The sequence below is a fragment of the Artibeus jamaicensis genome, unplaced genomic scaffold (assembly GCF_021234435.1).
Source record: "Artibeus jamaicensis isolate MK-2021 breed Jamaican fruit bat unplaced genomic scaffold, CSHL_Jam_final contig_1417, whole genome shotgun sequence".
Taxonomy (NCBI): domain Eukaryota; kingdom Metazoa; phylum Chordata; class Mammalia; order Chiroptera; family Phyllostomidae; genus Artibeus; species Artibeus jamaicensis.
This window is the reverse complement of record NW_026521282.1, coordinates 257,044-278,492: the sequence shown is the minus strand read 5'-3', so window position 1 is coordinate 278,492 and position 21,449 is coordinate 257,044. Positions and strand designations below refer to the sequence as shown.

Sequence of the window (21,449 nt, the reverse complement as noted above, 5' to 3'; positions counted from 1 at the left end):
GGGGTGTGCAAAGTGAAAGCCCTTGTGCACACATGGCAGGGGAAGGGTCCATTCCCATTCTGAGGATAAGCACACGCTGCAGGGGCCTGGCTAAGGCCTGGCTCTTGCTGAGTGACCTCCAGCCAGTCACCTGTCATCCCTAAGGAGCAAGAACTGTCCACGTCCACTGGGAGACAAGCAAAGGGGGTACCCAAGGGAAGAGCTGCGACAGGGAGGGCCAGGACACCCCATCTCTGGGCCATGCTTAGCCATCGCTTAGCTTCTGCCCTGTTTGTTTATGGGACACAGAGGGGAGGACTGTTGCAGCCCCCCCCCCACCCAGTTATGGGGTGAGGATGAAGGAAACTGAGTGAGGTTTAAGGAGTGGCCTTTACTGGGCAGTCAATGACTGGGGACCAACACAGCACAGGGACTTGCCTGAGGTCGCAACGTAGAGCTGGGCCATATTCATCCCCGACTCCCCAACCTGCTCTTCCTTCGTCAGGTGCACGCTGGCTGCAGCAGCTGCGGGGGCCCAGGGCTGGCTGTCACTTAGCCCCCCACCAGTGCTGGGCCTGCCAGAGATCTGGAAAGAAGTCTCTTGAGGGTTTATTCTCAGTGGGCTACAAACAAAAAGCTACAGCCCATTCCTCGAAATCTTCCAAACAGTCCCTTTTCTTTCTCATCCTGAGGCACTTCTAGAAGTTGGCTAGACTTGGATTCTGGCTCCCCCACCTCACTGCAAGGAGCCTTGACTGTCTCACCTTTTGTTTGAGGTGCAGGAGCAAACTCAGGTCAAGTGCTTTCAGTGGTGCCTGGCACCTAGCAAGAGCTGGGCACAGGTTCCTGGGTACCCACCAGCTATTATTATTATAAGCCAAATTGCAACATGAGAACACATTTAATGCTACACATGCATCTTGCAGCCTGGCTGGGTTCATGCCCACACTCCGTGAATCCTATTTGGAGAACCCCTTCTCCATAGCTTCAGTGACTTCGGGGTGCAGGAAGCGGCTAGCTAAACGTTCGATGTCATCCAGGGTCAGGCGGCTCAGGGACCTCTCATAATCCTAAGGAGAGAAGGCCAGAAGGATTCAGGGGGTGCCAATGGGGGTACACCAGGACAGAAGCAGATGGGAGTAAGCTGGGGCAGGAGTGGACACCTGGGGCTACCCTTCTCACCCTCTGTAGTTGATCCAGGACTCTGCTGGCATCTGCAGCACTGAAGTGGCGTGCCAAGACTTTGGCAATCAGCTGCCAGGCAGGTGGGCATGGGGGTGAGGCCTCGGCCAGTTTCCGGACCCCACTTTCTTCCAGTAACACCTTCTCCAGTGGCTTGACCACTAGGTTGAGCTTGGAATTGGGCCCAATACTGTAATCGGAGAGTCTTTTCCCATCTGTCAAAAAGAGACTGATGAAGTTGTTACCCACAGCGGTGGGGGTGACCTCAGGGCCAACTGTGGCATCTGGCTGAGCAGGGATCAGCCATCACCCAGACAGTCAAGTGGCCATCACCCCCTATCATACTGCTGCCCTAGCTCGGTCTAGACACTCCGACCCCAACTTCTGCAGGGCTCCCTGGGCGTCTCCTCTCCCCGCGTTACCTGCCAGTGCCTTGCCCTTGAACAGCAGCCGCTGCTGGCGCACCGGGACGTTCAGCTTCTCGGAGACTAGATGTTTCAACGTGGACACCAGCTCATCCTCCGACACCTGGTCAGGCCGAGGACGGGAGCAGGGGTTGAGCCTGCAGCCCCGGCTGTGGGCAGCTCTCCTGGCTTTCCCGGAGGGGCTGGTCCGCCAGTCCTGTACCCACCCTCACCCCAGCCCTGCGCCTGACAAGGGGGGGGGGACATGAGCGAGCCGGCTCACCGCCCGAGCCTGGTGACGCTACCTGTAGGCTGCACTCACGGCCCTGGAGCGCCTTCACCGTCAGCTGCATGGCGGCCGCCACGGCATCCACTCAGGCCGACGCGCACCCTAAAAAGCCGCACGCCGGCGTACCGCCGCCCCGGGCGCGCGCCGGAACCGCCCGCCACAGCCGGAAGGGGCGAGAGGGGTGTGGCTTCCCCTGGCCCCGCCTCCGGCCCCCGGCCCCGTGGCCCCTGGATGGGGGGGGATCTCCTTGGGGTTCCACTTTGTAATCGCACGGGGACCGCCCAGGGTGACAAGTCCACCACTGCGACGGTGTAGAGGCGCCCTCCAGGATAGGGAGGGGGATCGAGCCGGGCCAGGTGGGCTTCATTTGAGAGCGGGGTTAGGGAGGAGGGAGGGCTGGGAGTCTGCTGGCCCCGCCCCGCCGACGGCCTGGCCCGCCCAGTTTCCAGCTGGTGAAGTAGGTCCTTGCTGTCCCGAGTCCGTCTCTCCGGAGTCCACAAAGGGCCCCACCCTGACAGGCTTGCAGCATTGGCCACAGGCCTTCTGCCTTCTCCTTTCTGGTCTGGCTGTGGAAAGCCGGTTGAACTTGGGAGCGCAGGGTAGCCGGCATCCTCCTACAGCTCATTCTAGAACAGAGGCCCACCTCTCACAGAGAGGGGATGCATGGGGAAGGAGGGCTAAGAGAGAAAGTCTGTGCAGAGGTCACCATGTCACCCAAGTCAGTCCTCCACCCTGGCCCACACCTACCCAGTGAACACCCTTCCTACCTCCACTGTCAGACCCCAAACAGCAAAGACTGGAAGAGACCCAAGTTTGCTTCTCTTTTATTCAAATATATTTTCTGGGCAGTGCCCACATACCCAACTTAGCATGGCCTCTTGGGCACTGAAAGCTGGAGAATAAAAAACCAGTAACAAAAATAAGCCTGGATTTTTCTGAGTGCATAGTGCATGAGAACTAAAGGCCTTTGGTACACAAGAACCGTGGGGACAGTGGGTGTAGGGTGGGGGCAAGGAGTGGCAAATGCTTGACCCAGGGGCCTCAGGGACCTGGGCACAGGCTGCTGTAGATGGAGTGGCCAATAACCAAGGCCAGCATCTCCGAGGTGCCGCTCAGTGCCACAAGGAAGGGGGCCTGAGAAGCATAGTCGGCTTGAAGGCGGCGGAGGGACAGCTGCAGCATGGCCAAGGCCAGCAGGCTGTTCTGGACCCCAACTTCAATGCTTACTGTCCTCCGCTGGGCCACTGGCAGCTTCAGGCATGTGGCCAGGCAGTAGCCCACCAGGAGGCCAACCAGGGGCACAGTGAGGCCCACCAGCACAATAGGCAGCCTGACGCCTGCCAGGATGAAGATCCCCATGCGGTAGGCCAGGAAGAGGCCACCCAGGAGCAGCACAAAGCTGAAGGGCTTAATGACCTGCAGCAGCAGCTGAGAGAGCTTGGGGAGCTTGGACTTGATCAGCACACCTACTATGATGGGGATGGCAATAAACAGCAGGCTCCCCAGGATCTTGGAGATGGGCACATGGAGTGTTTCGTGGATGCTGAGCAGGTGGCTGTAGACAGCTGAGGACAGTGGCAGGAAACCAGTGGCAGCCACTGTGGAGATGAAAGTCATGGAGATGGCCAGGGTGACATCCCCTCCAAGGAGGAGACTAAAGAGGTAGCTCCCTCCGCCACCAGGTGACGAGCAGGTGATGATGAGGCCCAGAGCCAGGGCCTTTGGCAGCATGAAGACCTTGGCCATCAGGAAAGCATAGAAAGGCATGACCAGAAACTGGCCCAGCAGGCCCAGCAGCATGGGCTGGGGGCTCTGCAGGAACCCCTTCAGAACCTGGAGCTCCACTTTGCACCCAAATGAACACTTGTTGACAAAGATAAGAGGCAGGAGCAAGTAGAGTATGGGATTCTCCGAGAAGTGAGCAAGGTCAGTGCCAACGGTGGTGGGAGTGTCTTCGGCGGGTGAGACCTTAATGCAGAAATCTCTCCGCTCCTCAATCAGCATGGGTGGGCCCTCATGGGGGTCCACAAGCTGGATGTGCAGTGGGGCTAGCCCAGGCAGGCCTGAGTGGATGCTCACCACAAAGCCACCTCCAATGCCCCAGGTTATGGCACTCACATTCTGGATGATCAGCACCTCTGTGTCCAAGGAGGTAACTCTCAGTGTGGGACCGGGCCCTGACACATTGCTTTGGCCTTGGTACTGACTTGAGATCACGATAATGCCCTCACTATTCTCTGGGAACTCAAACTCCACCACAGAGCCATCCCCAATGCTCAAGTAGCGGCCCCCTGGCCGTGGCCCAGGATGGCCCAGAGCTGTGCTGAGGTTGGTACTAGCTGTTCCCTGGGCCCCCCACAGCAGGCTGACAAGCAGCAGGGCAGCCCTGAGCATGCCCAGGGTGCCTATGCAACCGCTGTCCCCTCCTGGTCCACACCACGGCTGGGAGCTGCCCCTTCTAAACACCATGGCTCCTCCCGGAGGATGGTGTGCCCAGGCCCTGTGTGGCTTAGGAGAACAGCCTCACTGGTGCCTTTGGGTTGTCCTGAGAAGGGTCCATGGGCGAGGGCTGGCCCTGTGCTGCTTTCCTTGATGGCAGAGCTTGTCCTGAGGAGAGAAGGAACACAGGGAGGTGGCTGGTGAGGGTGAGTATTGGTGAACTCAGAACATAAGGACCTGGAAGTCCACCGCTGAGAGACTCAGCAGGGCCTTGAGTGCCATTCAGTTATCCCATCCCCCAGCACAACTGCCTCAAGCTTGCCATCCCTCACCCAGAGGGGCCGCCTACAGGTGGGAGTTCCTGGTCAGACTGCCCATACCTGCTGATTTCCTTGGGCTTGCTCAAGCACTGTGACCCTGAGGAGATGTCCTGCTATGAAGGGATTTGGAAGAGCCACCCTCAATCCTGTCACCACAAGCCTGACTCCCACTGGCTTCAAGACACAGCCACAAAGGGTCTGCAGCAGTGCTACAACTAGAATGAACTCTCTGGAAGCTTGTGCAGGGAGACAAGCCTGTGGAGAGAAAGGGTGTCGATGAGAAATGCTGGCTCAGGCCATATCTGAGAGGCCATCAGAGAGCAGGTTAGGGTGTGTGGGTGTCACCTGTTAGGCAAAAAGCAAGCAGCAAAGTGGTGTGGGCAGCGTGTGACCATCAGCCAAAGGCCCCAAGGGCTGATGTCCACAACCAACATGCAGTTGTAAACACTGTTGCGGTGGCCATCTCACCTACCCTACCCGCTGACAGGGGTGTGATGGGGATGCTGGGGGAGTACAGGCCCCCCCTCCCCAGGGAAGTTGTTGGAAGCAGCAGCAGGAGGGGTCAGACAGGGCCACCTGTCTGCTGTGGGGGCTTTTCCTCCTGCCAGAGCTTCCGCTCCTCTGGCAATCCGGGAGCCACTGTGTCACATCTGAGGGGTCTGCTTGGAGTCCAGGGGCTCTTCCCCACATCCACATGCCATCCGACCATAGCCTGGAACTCTCAGTGGGACTAAGAGTTTTTCTAGGTGGGAATGGGGTGCCTCGGTATGAAAGAAAAAGGTCCGTCTCCTTCCATTTCTCTATTTGGGTGGCCACCTCCCTATTGGCACATCACCTGCTGGAACTGGGGCAACCAGAATGGGGACACAGTGGTTTTTCATCACTACTGTTGATTGCTCCATGCCTGCAGTGTCCCAGTCCTGGAAGAGGCCCCTGCCCTCTAGATCCTATTGTTCTTTGGCCCTGGTCTCCCTCATCTGAGACTGGGGAGTGTGGGAATTAGAGGGTGGAAGGTAGGTTAAGCAAAAGACTCATCCGTTGGAAAGTCTTCCCCCTACAGACCTGGGAAGCCATAGCTTCTGCTGGTTTGAAGTTTAGGTCACTTACCCTGGAGGTTTTGGTCCAGCCTTGCGTCCCACCGCTGAAGAGGGAGGCAGGAAAACCAGAGGGAGTATATGAGGAGCAAAGTAGAGGGGGATCACAAGGAAAAGATGAAGGCACCCGAGACTGAAACCACAGGGGTGGCGAGAATCAGTTCAGAAAGGAGAGAAGGCTAAGGACCATTCACTCTGTTTTTCCAGTAAGGTGGGCAGATTTGACTCACTGCAAGAGGGTTCTGGCCCAGATCCCACGCCACTTCTGCTTGAAGGGCAGGAAGAATTTGAGCAGATGTACCCCAAGGCAGGGAAGAGAACCCCGAGCTAGCAGCCTTTTTCCCACACCGGCCGAGTGTTAGGTGTTAGGGCAGTTGGCAGTGCTGACCCAGGGCTTCTCCCTAGCTGGGAGTCTAGAAGTTGTCAGCTTGGGGAACAAGCAGAGCTCAAGCGCAGACCCGGGAGAGAGGGAAGGACGAGGGAGTGAAACGCCGCTGCCGGGCTTGCGCTGCTACGCCGCAGCTGACAGACCGGCGACCCGCCCAGGTGGTACCGGGATCGCAGCGAGGGGACCCCTCACGCCACTCCCAGGTCTCGCAGCAGCGCCAGGCCTCACGAACACGGGAGCGGCGGTCCTTCCATGTCAGGTCGGCTACCTGGACTGAGCGCGGAACCGGGTCGGGGCCAGAAGTAGCCTTCTGCCCGCCCTTTCTCACCTGCCGCCACAGCCCCGAAGCTCGGCTACAGCGCCAGAGCCCGCCCCGCTGGCGGACGATTGCGAGCTCGGCCCTCTGGAGCCGGGCCCGCCCACCAAGGCCCCGCCTCAGACCCGCCCAAGGCCCCGCCCCCCATTCCCGCGGCGGCCCCCCGGGGCTTGTTCCCACCGGACGTGACGCATATGGGAGCGACGACCTGGCTGCCTTCCGGGTCGCAGCTGGCCGCTGCCGGTTGGTCCTGTGCGGCGCGCGAGCCCAGTGTGTCATCTCTGATCGCCGGCGGGGCGACCCTTTCCGGTTAGGCGCCCCAGTCATTCTCATACACGCTACTACCCTTGGGGGCGGTCGGAGAGAGGTTTCGCTGTTAGCGGAGCTGGGGTTCCCGGGACCACGGTTTCTGCCACATTCCTTGTCCGGGCGCCCACCTTGTAGTCTGAGGTCCGAGTCCGACCAACCTGGACACAGGGTCCCAGGTTCGACCTAATTTCACCTTCCTTCGTTCAAGCATTGACTGAGCGTCTATTTCCACACTGGAACATCAGTGGACCTGTCCACCTCTTAACACTGTTTGGCACTACCAGCAAGGTCCAGAGGATTCACAGCAAAGAAACGCAAATAGATGGCATACGGATGGGCGGAAAGGTGGTGAGGGTGTAGAAAGGACTTGGGAATACAGTAAACAAGTGCAGAGTCGAAGGCCAAGTGCTTGTTCCTTAAGACTTCAGGGCAGTTACTTTCAGTCTGCCAGCGGGTCACTGGCAACCCACTGCTTGGGAAGAACCTCTTGTCACAGCTGTGATGGAGGCTGTGGTCGCTAAAGTTACAGGTACTTGCACCACGAGGTGCACGCCATTCAGAATGTGTAAACGAGATCATCTGTAGTTTTGTTAAACTTATTTAAATACATGCATAGGATATGTGTGTAGAAATACCCATGGTGGGGTTGCATGCTCAAGAGGGTTTGATTTATGTGGGTGATCCTAAACACTCAAGGCCATAGCTCTAGCCTCAGAAGGCCAGTAAGGGGTAAGCCATCTGTGTGTGGATGTGGTGCCCCGGAACGTTTGCAACTGCCCCTCTCAAGTGCGGTACTGAAGGCAGCAGGTTGGCACACATGAGAGGGCTGGGCTTGGCACATGCTGCGTTGAAGACTGCGGTTTGCAGAAGTGAGGGTGGGGGTGGGGCTGTCTGAGGACAGTGTAAAGCTGGCCAGAGGGATAAGGAGAATGGGTGGACAATCAGGGGAAGGAAAACCTAAAAGATGTGTCCTTCTTGAAGGAAAACCAGTTCCTAACTGAATGGGAACTGGTGCCAGGGTTAAGGAGAGCAAATGCAGTCAGCAGGCAGCTCCCCAATATCATCAACCTTCCCTGAAAAGCGAGAGTGGGCTGCTGGGGTGTCTGATGTGAGGGGATTTGGAGGCCTTCCCTGCAGGAAAAAGGGATGGCTAAATTAAAGGCAAGAGGATGTTCGTATTTAAAGAACTGATCTACCCCAGCAGAGGAGGAAGGGCTCTGCACATCAGTCAAAGGTATTTAGTTTCGAAAGAGAAGTCATCTGGACTGAGAGGACAGATAGAACACATTATGGTGACAGCCAAAACAACACAAACACACTTCAGATGGGAGACATGCCATATTATTAATAGGGTCACCACTGTGACCCTAACGTGAGAGGAATGCCTACCTCTCCAGGCAGGGGCCTACAGAAAAACTGTGATAAATAAGCATGCATGGAAGTCATATTCTAAACAAGAACAATGATGGGATATATTTGATATTTACAGGGAAGTGTAGTGCCTACCCAGCATCAGGTTGCAGCCCCTCAATTTCTTTTGGGAAAACCATCTCTCCTCCACTCCTGGTAGGAAAGGTTTGCCTGTGGATGACCCCCCCCCCCCACTGGCCTCTGGAGTAGGCACGTGCCCAGGTCCAGCCAATCAGAGCCAGGCAGACTGATGCAAAGATAAACCCATAGTCTAGTCTGGAGCTATGAAGGTCCTCAGGGACAAGTACTGGAACTACTGGCAAAGCCAAAAGGTCTTTTTTGGCTGGGGTTGCCTCCCCTACCTGGTGGAAACAGCATGTTTGACAAGGAATCAAATACAAAGAAAAGCAGAGCAAAGAGATGGAGAGAGCCTGTGTCCTGATGACATTATTAGTGCTAGAATCACCCGTGGGCTCTGCGGTCCAGTACGGGCACAGTAAATCTGCCTGCTGTTATTACTTATTTTTGCTTATGCCAGTTTGAGATGGAATTCTGGTACTTGTAACTGAGAAAGTTATAACTCCTAAAGGGTAGGGCTGAGGAGGCAGCGGGTGGCACCCTGGCTGAGAAAGACTGCAGGCTAAAGCTGGACCTCTGCTTTGTAAAGTCAGGCAGGCTTGCTCCACACTACCATCGGCTTCTAGCCTGTGAGAGGCCAAGTGGGGCATAAATCTGGCCTGCTCTTTCTACCTGTGTGACTGTGGCAACCCCCAGTGAGGGCATAGCCCCCTGAGTAGTTAGCTAGCAGCTGCCGCTGGGGCACAAGCCCGCATTTAACAGTGCCTGGTACAGGAAAGGCATTTGGTGAATGGGGAAGGTCAGGCAGTCGCAGCAGTTGTTTGAGAGGCACGGAGGGGTCTACACACCTCCCAGCCTTGCAGTACGGGCCTGCAGTGAGGCTCCATCCCATGTGATCCTCGTGATAGCCCCAATGGGTACACCGGGGTTCCTTTATACTCTTCTCACTACTTTGGGGGCCCTTTGAAAATTTCCATCATACAAGGTTTACAAAATGAATACATGTATGATACTCCAATGGTAGATACATATCACTATATACGTTTGTCAAACCTGCAGACTACCACACAAGGGGGAACCCTGATGTCCTTGAGCCTTGGGTGATGATGAGGTGTTAGTGGGTATGTACATAAGAATGAATTCTCTGTACTTTGTGCTCTACTTTGCTGTGAACCTAAAACTCTCTAAAAAAAGAAAGCCTCCTAAAACATGAATGCACATAAACTGCTTGGCACAGGGTCAGGCTGGGTGTCAGCTCCCATGATCACCATCTCCTGGGCAAGCTGGACCTTCCTCGGGTCTCCACTTCTCTGACCCTTCCCTGTCCTGGCATCACAACTGAAGCCTCTCCTTCCTGTGCTGTCCCGGGGCCTCTCCCTCCTCTTCTGCCTGCGCCTTACACCTTTCATCTCTTGACACTTTGCCTGTACTCTGGCAGCACTTAAGTCCCAGAAGGCAGGGGCTCAGGAAGCCTCTGCCTTCCTGAGGCTCCAGAACAGTCCATTGTCCCCACCACAGCCCCCTCGAAGCTGTCTGGCTGGTACACTAATTCCTCCCATGCGGGGAATCCAAAATGCCTTCTCTTTTTCTGACCCCAGACCACTGCTGCACCCCCAGATGTGGTATTCCAGCAAAATTCCTGATAGTTTCTGCTGGTTCTCATTCAGTGAAGGGAAAGATAACAAATCTGTGAGAAATGCCAGCAGGCCACGTGACCCTGCCCTTCGCAGTCCTGATTTCAAAGGCATCCGAAGATGAGTGCTTTGGAGAGACACACTAGCTCTCAGGGAGGCTCAGGAAGCCTGGGTGGGCTGGGGAGGCACCTGGACTGGTTTTAATCCCCATCTGGGTCCTGACAGGTTGTGCTGTGTTGGAGGGAGTCCGTGGGTTTCCTGCAGCCCCAGGAGGGCGGAACTGTCTCTCCCAGGCAAGGAGATGGGGCTGCCAGCTGCGGAGCTGCTCTGCTCACCACCTGAGTCACAGCTCAGCCATAGCAGGACCCGTCTGTGGCAGGAGGCTTGGAGCCAAAAGCCATGTGCTGAGGCTGCGGGGGTAGGTTGGCCGAACCTCCGGGACATGTCCCTTCCCCCAAGGACAATATCACTCCGGACTCCATGGTGAATGCACTTCATTCCACTGGAGGGCACCAATTTATTAAGAGGTCATCTGGAAGGCGGGCCCTCCGACAAACTGCAGGAGCTGCCTCGCATTGCAGTAGGGACTGCAACTGCCCCGCCAACCAAGCTCTAAGGCGGCCCCTTCCTGCAGAGAATGGGGCAGGAGGCAGCCAGGTCCCTTGCCGCAGCCGCCAGGTGTGGCTCAGCAGAAGGAATCACACTGGATGAGCCTGCAGAGCAGTGAGCAGCTCTGGGGCAGAGAGGTTCTGGGCGATGCCCAATCAGCTTTGAGGGGGCAAAAGCACCCAGGGTCTTGTGCCTGGGGATGCTTGGGAACTGGGTGGGAGCTGACTAGGGAAAGCAGCTTTAGGAAAGGAAGGAGATGGGTACCTGGGCTCTCCTGACAAATCACGATGAGGCTGGTTATTGCAGTCCCCACCGCCAGTCACACACTGGTCACCGCCTTAGAGCCCAGAGGTGCCGATGCAAGAAAACACTCCTGGCCAGGTGTGGGGCTGGAACTCAGCTCTTCGCTGGCACTGCCGCTGCCTCCTCCTGGGCCGGGCACGCGCAGCCTCCCTCAGCTTGGTGCTTGGGCTCAGCTGGCTAGCTGGCTGTGGTTCTCCTAGGGATGCAGCCTTCCATCTCCAGTGCCTCGGGCCAGCCTTCATACTTATTGGTGTGTCTACTGTTCTTCACGTGCTGCGGGGGCAGGGAGCAGGAAGTCACTGCCTCAGGCACGGGAGACAGAGCCGTCAGTCCCTTTGTGGTGGTGGCAACCAACCCTGCATTCTCGGGGCACTCGCCCCCTGTCTGTCCCAGCACCTTGATTTTCTCATCTAAAATGGCAACCGCTGCACGGGCCCGCCTGCTCACAGGTGGAGTGAGGGCAGTCATCTGCTCCGCACTTGTGCGGGCCTGGCACACACTGGGAAGGCAAGGAGGGAGTCCGTTTGTCTCCGCCTTCACCCAGCCCACGCGGAGATGCTGGAAGCTACAAGAGCAAGGGCAGAGGGGTATGTCTTCTCTGGGGGCTAAGCTGCTCTTTTGGCAGCCAGAACCTTGCAGACACCACTGAAACAGCCTGTTGTTCTTGTCCCGCTGTGGGGAGCAGGTCTTGGGGACAACGTGGCTTTTACAGAGCTCGGAGCCTCCCAAAGATGAGGATGGCACCTGGGGCTTACCGGCACCTGGGGCTTACCAGCCCCTCACATGGGGCCTGACACGTGTGGGCCCCAGAGGAACAGCTGGCCAGATGGCAGCCAGGGCTGCTGGGGGAAGGGCATGCAGTGTGAACGGGGGGGTCTTAGGTTTGGGGAGGCACTGGGACAGGACCGAGCTTCTTTAAGAGGTAGAGATTTGGGAGGAAAGTTTCTTAGCTGGGAGTCTTGCCATTGTGAAAGCTTTGCCATTTAAAGCCCCTTTAGGGTGAAAGCCATACAGGACAGGGAACGTCCATGTTGCCGCCCTCCCTGGGCAGACTGGGAGGGGGCTAGGGCTGCCCTGGGTGTGGACGCTGGGGCAGAATTCAGGGGAGGCTGCAGCACGAACGGATGGGGACCTCACAGGAAGCAGGCAGAAGGGCTGGGCCAACTGCCCTGAGCTGGGAAGCGGAGGTGCCAGGCTTTCCACCCATACCTGTTCAAAGGGGCTCTTGTTCTGCACACCCTTGGCGCCCACAAACACCCAGCTGTCCCGAAAGGCCAGGTCCCTGACGTTCTTGCTGCCCAGATCGCTGAAAAGCTTCCTGGTCTCTTCATTCATCCTGCCACACAGAAGGAAGAGATGTGAGCACTCGCCATAGGAGGGTGAGGCTGAGGTCTGCCCGGTCAATCACTTACTTGGTGGCTGGGTCATCATAGGACGCCACGAACACCAGAGTGCCTTCATGCAGAGGCCGAATAAACTTCAGTAGCTCATTGACATCTGGGAGCACAGGTTCCGTTGAACATGAAGCAGCAGGCATCACTGAACATCCCTTCCCCACCATCCCCTGTTCTCCAAACGAGGACACTTAAAGCAGGGATCAGGCCAGGGACACACCCCATTAAGGGTCACCAAGTGGGTGCAGGGACAAACTGGCCAGGGAACTCCCCATGATGACATACCTGTCCATCCCCCTGCCTTTTCTGAGCCCAAGGAAGTACTCGAGAAGCCCCCAGCGAATGGACAGAGAAAGAGCAGTGTTTCGGGAGAAGGACACCTGGTCACTCTGCCGCACAGTCACAAAGTGGGAGGCCGCGGCAGCCACTCACCTCCTGCCCACATGTCGAAGGCCCGGGCCTCGATGAGCTCACCGCTGACCCCTGGGTCAAGAGGGAGGACAGGGATCTTGCTGGGCAGGCTACCAGGGCAATTCTACCCTACCACCTCAGTCCTCCCAGACCAGGCTCATGGCATGGCCACGGCCACTGGGTGCAGCCCTTCTAGAAGCTTTCAAATCTCCCCCCATATCCATGCCAACTGTGTTCCTTATTCAGACAGCTGCAGCCCACCCAAGGCTGCAGAGCTTCTGCCTGGCATTTGAGTCCCTCCAAGGGCCCCCCCACAAAGCACCCTTCAACTTCCTGGGAACTTCTGATTCTGTACTGCTCCCAAGCTTTCATTCACTGAGTCGCTTTCTGTGGAGACTTCAGCCAGCGTGGACCCTTTCTACCCCCTCCCTAGGAATTCTGGACGGAAAGGTCACAGCAGGGTTCCACTGTCCTGAACCAAACTGTGACCCTACATCACAGGGAACTCACCATTCACCAGGGCAATGTTCAGTCCGCGGCCCACATTGTCCTTGACGCTGCTCATGAGCCTGGCAAGGAGACAGCTCTCAAATGGCACATCTGCTCCGATCATCTGCCCTTGCAGACCCAGCTTCCAATCCCCCCTCCCCTCCCCCACCCCACCCGTACTCCCCAAGAAGCTCACATCTTGTCCTCGAGGCAGATCTTGGGTCCGATGACATTGGCAGCCCCGCTGACCATGCGGAAGGCCAGGTGCTCTTCAGGGCATGGCTGGGGCAGGCCGCACTTATACTTCTTGGCCCTCGGCTCTGGGTGGGGACAGCAGGGATGACCGTGGGCCTGGCCCTGTGGTCACTTGAAGTCTGAGAGGGTAAGGTCAGGACCAGCCCACAGGGACGAATGAGTGATCACAGAGCAGGGGACCAGTGCCTCAAGGGGAAATTGCTCAGGCCAGGGACACTTCTATTGACACTCAGGGCAAGGTGACAAGGGCCCCAGGGAAGCTTTTCTGCCACAGGTCACAGAAGATAAAAGAGCAGCCTGGAGGGCAAGTGCATGGACGAGCAGCCTGGAGGGCAAGTGCCTGGAGGACAAGTGCATGGACAAGTGCATGGACGAGTATCCAGAACACACCGCAGGAAAGTGGTAACAGAGGGAGCACCGGTTCCCTCGGGGTGGAGGTGAAAGGACAGGAGGAAGCCAGCCTCTGTCACGGGTTGTATTGTGTCCCCACAAAAGATTTGTTGATGCTCTAACTCCCAGTATCTAATAATGTTACCCTATTTGGGAACAGGGTCATTAAAGATATAACTCATTAAGATCAGATCATTTTTTTTTAAGATTTCATTTATTTATCTTTAGAGGGGAAAGGAAGGAGAAAGGGAGAGAAACATCAATGTATGGTTGCTTTCCGTGTCCCCTGCTGGGAACTGGCCTGCAGGGAACTGGCCTGCAACCCCGGTATGTGCCCTGACTGGGAATCGAACCGCCATTGTCTGGTTCACAGGCCCACGCTCAATCCACTGAGCTACACCAGCCAGGGCTAAGATAAGATCATTTTAAAGTAGGGTGGCACTCAATCCAATGACAAGTATCCTTATAAGAGACAGAAGAGACAACCCTGGCTGGTGCGGCTCAGTGGGTTGAGCAGCCGCCTGCAAACCAAAGGGTGGCCAGTCTGATTCCCATTCAGGGCACATGCCTGGGCTGTGGGCCAGGTCCCCAGTAGAGGGGCCACGTGGTAGAGGCAACCACACATTGATGTTTCTCTCCTTTTCTTTCTCCCTCCCTTCCCCTGTCTCTAGATAAATACATAAAATCTTAAAAACAAAACCAAAACAAAACAAAACCCAAAAAAGAGACAGAAGAGAAGACACAGACATGGAGGAGGCCATACGAAGACGGAGGAGGCAGAAGCTGGAATGATGCAGCCATGAACCCAAGGAACATGTGGGGCCACCAGAAACTGGGAGAGGCAGGAAGGACCCTCCCCTAGAGCCTTGGAGAGTGTGGCCGCCCGAGGACACTGATACAGATTTTGACCCCAGAAAGTGGAGTGCTACTGTAACAACCCCCTGAAAATGTGGGCATGGCCTTGGAACTGGGTAATGTGTAGAAGCTGTGGAATTCTGAGGAGCATGTTGGAAAAGGCCTAGATTGCCTTGAAGAGACTACTAGGAGAAACATAGGTGTTAAAGGGGATGGTGGTGAGGGCTCAGAAACACGGAAGAAAACTAGGGAAAACCTCTGTCGTCTTGGGGGTACATATGTAATGATGACCGGAATGTTGCCAGAAACGTGAACGCTAAAGGCTGTTCTGGTGAGATCTCAGGAGGAAATGGGCAACATGATATTGGACGCTGGAGGCAAGACCATCCTTGTCATGGAGTGACAAAGGATTTGGCTGAATTGTGTCCCAGTGTGCTGGGGGAAGGGCAGAACTTGTAACTGCTGAACTTGGGTATTTCACTGAGATTTATAAGCCAAGTGTTGAGGGCAGGGCCTGGTTTCCCTGGACCCGTGTCATAGTAAAATGTGAAAGGAGAGAGCAAAGTGGAAAAGGAATTATTAAGCATAAAGGAACCAGAACGTGAACATTTGGGGGAATTCTCAGCCTAAGGAGAAAGCATGCTCTAGAGAGAACAGCAGGGGCGTGGCCAGACAACTGTTCTCCGAGAGCTGAGCTGACATGCAGATCCACTTGACTATGCCAGAAGAAGCCAGGAGGTTACCCGAGAGAGATCTGGAGGATCCTACTGTCCATGAAGTCTACAGGAGACCAACATGGGTTTTTGAGAATTTTATAAAAGCAGAAACAAGCCCTGGCTGGTGTAGCTCAGTGGATTGAGCGCGGGCCTGCAAACCAGACAATCACGGTTTGATTCCCAGTCGGGGCACATGCCTGGGTTGCAGACCAGTTCCCTGCAGGCCAGTTCCCAGCAGGGGACGCATGAAAGGCAACCATACATTGATGTTTTTCTCCCTCTCTCCTTCCCTTCCCCTCTAAAATAAATAAAATATTACAAAAAATAAAAAATAAAAGCAGAAACACTGCCGGCCTGAACTGAAGGGGACGGAGAAAGGATGGAAGGAAGGATGGCTCTATGGACAGAGGGTGGCTGCTGAGGCCAGAAATAACCCAGGCCCAGAGGCTAGGCCCATCCCCTTTTTTCCAGATGCCCCCGCCCCCTACTGGGGGGCCCAGAGGACAGAGCATTGGGCCACAGAGGATCCTTCAGAGCCCTTGAAACTTAATGGCATTTCCCCTGCTGGGTTTTGGACTTGCTTGAGACTGGTGGCTCCTTTGTTCCTTGCAATATTTCCCTTTTGGAATGGGAATGCCTGTCATATTCCTGTCCTACGAGAGTATTCTGGAAGCGGGTAACTTGTATTCTAGGTTCACACATGCAGGCGGCAGGCTGTGTGGTCCAGTTGGAGGAGAGACAAATGGAGGATAGAAACCCTGAAGAACTAGGGCCAGGCAGGGGTACCCCATAAACAGTATGAGGAAGAGCAGGGAGGGGACAGGGGCCTTACCTGCAGTCACGGAGTTCTCTGGGCCTGTGGGTACAGAGCATTGTTTCTGTTAGTGTGGAGGCCCCCTGGGGCCCACAGCAGGGCAGCCTGGCCTGCACTGTGCAGTTAAGGTGGCAGAGCAGCAGACTCAGAGGCCAAGGGCTAAGCCAGGCATATCATACCATGTCCCTGCTCAAGTCTAAATGATGTTCCTATGCAAAGCTCCCTGATCCAAGAACCGGGTAAATTGGAATTGTAAAGAGTTACTCAGGTGGCCCATCACCAGGGACAAGCTGTAGGATCCCCTCCCTATCTTAAAGCTCGGTGGAAAGCCTGCAGGGAGCAACCAGGATGTCAGCCCCAACGTTCAGCAGAAGTCCCCCTGCCTCTCACTTAGGTCCCACCCAATGCAAATGGGCTCAGAATTCTAATTAGCAGAGATTGGCTTCCCAGCTAAAGCATCTTCCCAGCTGCACTGGGTGCCAGGAGACGGACTGAGGGCACCTAGAGGTGGCCTTCAGGGAAGGGAAAGAAAACCCAGGCTCCCCCCACCCCTACCCTGAGCCTCAGCCCACAGACCCAGGTGGCTGGCTGTCCTGGGGACTTCGGTGGCAGGGCAAGGAAGGGTCCCACACTCACTGGTGAAGAGCTGCTGGATTCGAGGAAAGCCACTGCCAGGCCCACCCAGGAGGATGCTGACTACGATCCACGTGAGGCCCACAGTCACAACCAGGACAATGATGCGGAGGGGACCTGGAGGCAGGACAGACAAGAGAAGGCCACTGCAGATGCCAGCAAGCTCCCCAAAGACCCTATGGTCTCTTATGGCCAAATCTCCCCATCCACTTGGGAAGGAGGGATCAGAGGAAATGAAGGGGGAGACCTGTTGCCATCCACCAAGCAGGAGCCAGGGACTCGAGCTCCTGGCAGATGGAAGAAGGAAACAGTTCCACCTCTAAGGCTCTCGGCTTGGTTCTCCCTGGCACACATGGAGCAGCCTTTCAGAATTCACTGCTCAAGGGGGCTCCAGTGCTCCCCCAGGAGCCTCCTAACTTCCTGCCTCTGAGGCTTCCGATACTTGTGTTTCACCCATTATGTCCTCTTTTCTCCTGTTATGACTGAGGAGGTCCCTACTGCTTTTGAAGAACAGCCCCTTCACCTGCCATGACTTAGACCCCGAGCTCTCCTCCCTGCTCAGGTTTCTTGTAACATCAACCATTCTATCTCAGTCTATCTCTTCTATTTTCAACATGTGACCTTTCTTCATAACAAAGCACAGAATCCCTGACCGGAGTGGCTCAGTGGGTTGGGCATGATCTTGTGAATGGAAAGGTTACCGGTTTCGATTGTCAGGGCACATGACTGGGTTGTGAGTCAGGTCCCCAGTAGGGGGCATGTGAGAGGCAACCACATATTGATGTTCCTCTCCCCTCTCTTTCTCCTTTCCTTCCCCTCTCTCCAAAAAATAAATTTAAAAAACTCTTTAAAAAAATGTTAAAAAGAACATAGAAGGAAAAGCCCTCCTTCAGAATTGCATCCCACTGAAGCACTGATCTCTTTCTATCCTTCCTCTTCCCCATCAGCTCCTTCAAAGCATTTACAGTGGCTCTTTCTCCACAGAGTGGCTCTTCCACTCTCTCACAACCTACTCCAATACAGTCTTGCCTTCATAACCCTACCAAAACAGTTTGTTGCCACCCTGGCTGGGTGGCTCAGCAGGTTGGAACATTGTCCCATCCACCAAGAGGCTGTGGGTTCCATTCTGAGTCAGAGCATATACCTAGGTTGTGAGTTCGATCCTGGATGGGGCATGTACGGAAGGCAACCAATAGATATCTCTCTCTCACATGGATGTGTTTCTCTCCCTTCCCCTGTCAAAATCAATAAACACATCCTCAGGTGAGGATTTTAAAAAAACCCAGCTTATTGCCAAGGCTGCCTATGACCTTCCTGGTGTGAGCTCCCCAGGTCACCTCTCAGCCCTGATCTTCCTCCACCCCTCAGCTGACTGCCCAGAATGACAGTCTCTGGACACTCCTCATTCTCCTTGCTCAGATTGTCCTCCTCTATGCTCCCCTGAAAAGTTAGACTTTCCCTGGCTTCTGTCCCAGGCCACCTGCCTTCTCTGCCTATACCTGACTCTCCTTCTCCTACCCTCCTTATAGGTGCTCTCATCTACCCCTGGGCTTGAATCACCCACAAGGAGCAGCGGCTCTCTGCTTTCCTGCCCTAGCCTTGAGGCTGCGCCCTCCCAGCCCGTTTCTCACTGGCCGGCTCCAGTGAAATACATTCATAACGCTGCAACCTTCACAGGTCGCAACTCCAATTCTTGAGTTCTGTTCTCCACCCCCCCAACCCCCGAAATCCATCTTTATCTTTGTTGTCCAACTGAGAAACTCACAGCCACTTTGGTCAGTTTCTCCTTTAGGACCACTGCCTCTCCACCCAGCCCCCATAGTCCACGGAGTCTCTCTTTCACAACTCAATTTTCAAACAGCGTCCAGTTACCTGAGTTGGTAGAAATTCACTATCCTAATCCTCATCTCACAGTTTGGGGAGCTGAAATCCTCGGAAGCGAAAGGATTTGTTCAAGGTCACAGAATGAGTCTTTGTGCATAGTCCGCCGTTTGCCAAAGGAAACCCAGTGGTCACCTGGGCCTCCAGGAGGGTCCCCTTTCCAACTTCCTCCCGTTTACTGTGGAAGCCACCCACCTGCCAACCTCATGTCCACTTCTCCCGCTGGGTTGGGGCCGCCGGCAGGTGAACTGTTTGGGGACCGTGAGCTCTGGAGGCAACAAAGCAGAAGAGCAGGTTTGGGTGGGGGTCAGGGATAAGCCAGTGCTGCGGGTACGGGCGCGATGTGTGCACCGACTTGTACGTCCAGCCACCTGGCCAGGCTCCTCTGGAACGCGGAAAGAGGCATTGCGGGCACAGGAAGGGGCCTCGGGAACCAGTTGGCTCAAGGTTGATCGTGCCCAGGGGAGCCTCTGAGACTGAGTTCTCCTGGACGCCGGGCCCTCCCGTGGGAGGCCCCGAGCTCAGGCGGCCCCTCCCGGTCCAGGGGCCGCCGACGCGGGTTGGGCCGGCCGGAGACTTGCCTAGCCGTGGGGAGATGCGCGTTCAGTCGGGGACGGCTCTATCAAGCCGGTCTGCTCAGCGAAAGAAGGACAGAGAGCTGTTGTAGCTTGGTCCCACAGGCCCGGCAATGGCGGCCCGGGGCGGGGCCACAGCCCGCAGGCATCACTCCCGCCTTTGGCTGGGGCTTCGCTTCTCCGTTGCCAGGTTTGGGTAAGGGTAGCAGCGCAGGCCCCGCCCCTGGCCCTGCGGAGCCGGCGCAAGGGCCCGCCTCCACCGTTTGCTGGAGCCACCGGGTGAGAGGGGGCCCGCGAGGGCCCCGCGCTGCCGGGCCACTGATTGTAAGTGAGCTCCACCCCAGAAGTCTCCCACCAGACACTCCTCTTTGGTGGGGGATTCCAGCTTCCTAGGCATGGAGTTCTGGGGCCACGCTGGGACCTTGCGGTCGGATTTCCGAAGCCTAGGAAAAGGCAGTGGGATTTGGGGGCGTAATTATTTTTTTCCCCTTAGGATTTTATTTATTCATTTTTAAAAAGAATATACTTTTTTATTTTTAGAGAGCGGGAGGGAGGGAGAAACATCAATGTGCAATAGATACATCTATTGGTTGCCTCTCACATGCCCCCTACTGGGGCCCTGGTCCACACCCCCCCCCCCATGTGCCCTGGCTGGGAATTGAACCAGAACCCTTCCAGTTCCTGGGCAGGCGCTCAATCCACTGAGCCCCACCAGCCCGGGCAGAAATTGTTTTAAAGTTTGTTTTACTATGTGCCTTTTAGAAACATGGAGGTACAGAAGACTATATAGGAGAAAACACCAGAATGCCATCAGCCAGAGACAAGAAGGCTGCAAAGTTTCTTTTGAGAAATCAGCTGACAGTGTTATGGGAACTCCCTTGTCGGTAACTCTCTGCTTATGTTGTCGGTAACTCTCTGCTTATGTTGTCGGTAACTCTCTGCTTATGTTGTCGGTAACTCTCTGCTTATGTCTGGGTGTGGTCCTCTTTGTGTCCGTCTTGTTTGGGGCTGTCTGTGCTCCCCGGACTTGCATGTCTGTTTCCTTCACCACATTAGGGAAGTTTTCTTTCAGTATTTTTTTCAAATAAGTTTACAATTTTTACTCTTTTCTCCTTGCAGCACCCCTATGATTCGAACATTGGTATGTTTGAAGTTGGTCCAGAGGCTCCTTAGGCTATCCTCGTTTTTTTGAAATTTTGTTTCTTCTTCTTGTTCTGATTGAGTGTTTTTTTCTTCCTTATGTTCCAAATCATTGACTTGAATCTCAGCTTCCTCCACTCCATGGTTGATTCCCTATACATTTTTCTTTATTTCACTTAGTGTAAACTTTATTTGTGCCTGTTTTTAAAGAATTTTATTTTATGTCGAAGTACCCAATGAGTTCCTTGAGCATCCTAATAACCAACGTTTTGAACTCTGCATCTGATAGATTGCTTATCTCCATTTCATTTAGTTCTTTTTCTGGAGTTTTGATCTGTTCTTTCATTTGGGCCATGTTTCTTTGTCTACTCATTTTGGCAGCCTCCCTGTGTTTGTTTCTATGTACTAGTTACAGCTGCTGTGACTATATGTCTTGGTAGCATGTCTTAATACAGTAGGTGTCCTGTAGGGGCCGGTGGCACAGCCTCCCCTATCACCCAAGCTGGGTACTCAAGGTATGCCCATTGTGTGAGGTGAGTACCCCCTCCTCTTGTAGTTTAGCCTTGGTCGCTGTTGACAGGTCAATGGGAGGGACGTACCCAGGCCAGTCAGCTGCAAGGACTGGCTGTGACCACTGACCACCAAACTCTGTCCTCCCTGGAGAATCAGCTGTGCAGGGGCAGGCAGGGTGGTGGTGGTCCCATGTGGTCTGTAGCTGTCCACTAGGTGTGCTGGCCCTGGGGTTTCCTGGTGGTACAGGCCAAGGTCAGCCCCCACCTGTGTTTTACCAGGGGCCTCCCTGCTTGAGCTATAAATGCAGGTTACTTGTGCTGGGCTTGGAGATTTCCAGGTGGAGCCAAGCTGTGAATCTGGGCTGGCTGCTGCTGGTGCCATGCCTGGGGCTTCACTGAGGCCAGTTGTACTTGTTGAGAGGATTTAGGAAGTTGTGAAGCATGAGCCAGGACCAGCCATTCGTATAGAAAAGCTGTTTGGGTGGGCCGGAGTCTCTGGGGATCTCTGAGGTGGGTCAAACATTGTTAGCCAGGTTGATGGAGTCTCAGATATGGCACCAGCTTGCAGGCTGTGTGGCTCTGTGGGGGGGAGGGTTTAGAAAAGGGACAAGGGCCTCTGCTGGCCTAGAT

General features: G+C 55.2%; 3 protein-coding genes across 12 annotated transcripts; all 3 read right to left on the bottom strand.

Annotated features, from left to right (window-relative positions):
* Positions 1–350: 350 nt before the first annotated feature.
* Positions 351–2,006, bottom strand: UBL4A (ubiquitin like 4A). The gene is made up of 4 exons (XM_037151386.2): positions 1,871–2,006; positions 1,584–1,689; positions 1,162–1,376; positions 351–1,049 (listed from the first exon to the last, which is right to left on the bottom strand). Exons 1-4 carry the CDS (start codon positions 1,916–1,918, stop codon positions 939–941), a joined length of 480 nt encoding a protein of 159 aa, XP_037007281.1. The 5' UTR covers positions 1,919–2,006; the 3' UTR covers positions 351–938.
* A 569-nt stretch (positions 2,007–2,575) lies between these two features.
* Positions 2,576–6,509, bottom strand: SLC10A3 (solute carrier family 10 member 3). 8 transcript variants are annotated; one of them, XM_053668146.1, is made up of 4 exons: positions 6,424–6,456; positions 5,721–5,840; positions 4,674–4,868; positions 2,576–4,461 (listed from the first exon to the last, which is right to left on the bottom strand). In XM_053668146.1, exon 4 carries the CDS (start codon positions 4,321–4,323, stop codon positions 2,896–2,898), a length of 1,428 nt encoding a protein of 475 aa, XP_053524121.1. In that variant the 5' UTR covers positions 4,324–4,461; positions 4,674–4,868; positions 5,721–5,840; positions 6,424–6,456; the 3' UTR covers positions 2,576–2,895. The 8 variants fall into 8 exon arrangements, with proteins under 8 accessions (XP_053524121.1, XP_037007323.2, XP_037007330.2 ...); XM_037151428.2 differs by lacking the exon at positions 5,721–5,840 and having other exon boundaries at positions 6,424–6,509; XM_037151435.2 differs by lacking the exon at positions 5,721–5,840 and having other exon boundaries at positions 6,364–6,446.
* A 3,817-nt stretch (positions 6,510–10,326) lies between these two features.
* Positions 10,327–19,426, bottom strand: FAM3A (FAM3 metabolism regulating signaling molecule A). 3 transcript variants are annotated; one of them, XM_037151489.2, is made up of 10 exons: positions 18,948–19,426; positions 18,788–18,860; positions 16,715–16,828; positions 16,097–16,120; positions 13,245–13,368; positions 13,070–13,128; positions 12,581–12,631; positions 12,167–12,251; positions 11,964–12,090; positions 10,327–11,027 (listed from the first exon to the last, which is right to left on the bottom strand). In XM_037151489.2, exons 1-10 carry the CDS (start codon positions 18,996–18,998, stop codon positions 10,932–10,934), a joined length of 804 nt encoding a protein of 267 aa, XP_037007384.2. In that variant the 5' UTR covers positions 18,999–19,426; the 3' UTR covers positions 10,327–10,931. The 3 variants fall into 3 exon arrangements, with proteins under 3 accessions (XP_037007384.2, XP_037007393.1, XP_037007373.1); XM_037151498.2 differs by having other exon boundaries at positions 18,964–19,426; XM_037151478.2 differs by having other exon boundaries at positions 19,174–19,425.
* Positions 19,427–21,449: the final 2,023 nt, after the last annotated feature.

Excerpts from the sequence above, each read along its gene's own strand:
- UBL4A (XM_037151386.2), bottom strand. The coding sequence starts at position 1,918 with ATGCAGCTGACGGTGAAGGCGCTCCAGGGCCGTGAGTGCAGCCTACAG. Across the intron at positions 1,690-1,870 it reads GCCGTGAGTGCAGCCTACAG|GTGTCGGAGGATGAGCTGGT; the intron begins GTAGCGTCACCA and ends CGGCCTGACCAG. Across the intron at positions 1,377-1,583 it reads CAAGGGCAAGGCACTGGCAG|ATGGGAAAAGACTCTCCGAT; the intron begins GTAACGCGGGGA and ends TCTTTTTGACAG.
- SLC10A3 (XM_037151428.2), bottom strand. The coding sequence starts at position 4,323 with ATGGTGTTTAGAAGGGGCAGCTCCCAGCCGTGGTGTGGACCAGGAGGG.
- FAM3A (XM_037151489.2), bottom strand. The coding sequence starts at position 18,998 with ATGCCTCTTTCCGCGTTCCAGAGGAGCCTGGCCAGGTGGCTGGACGTA. Across the intron at positions 16,829-18,787 it reads AGTGGACATGAGGTTGGCAG|GTCCCCTCCGCATCATTGTC; the intron begins GTGGGTGGCTTC and ends TCCTGCCTCCAG. Across the intron at positions 12,252-12,580 it reads CTTCGACATGTGGGCAGGAG|ATGTCAATGAGCTACTGAAG; the intron begins GTGAGTGGCTGC and ends CTGTGCTCCCAG.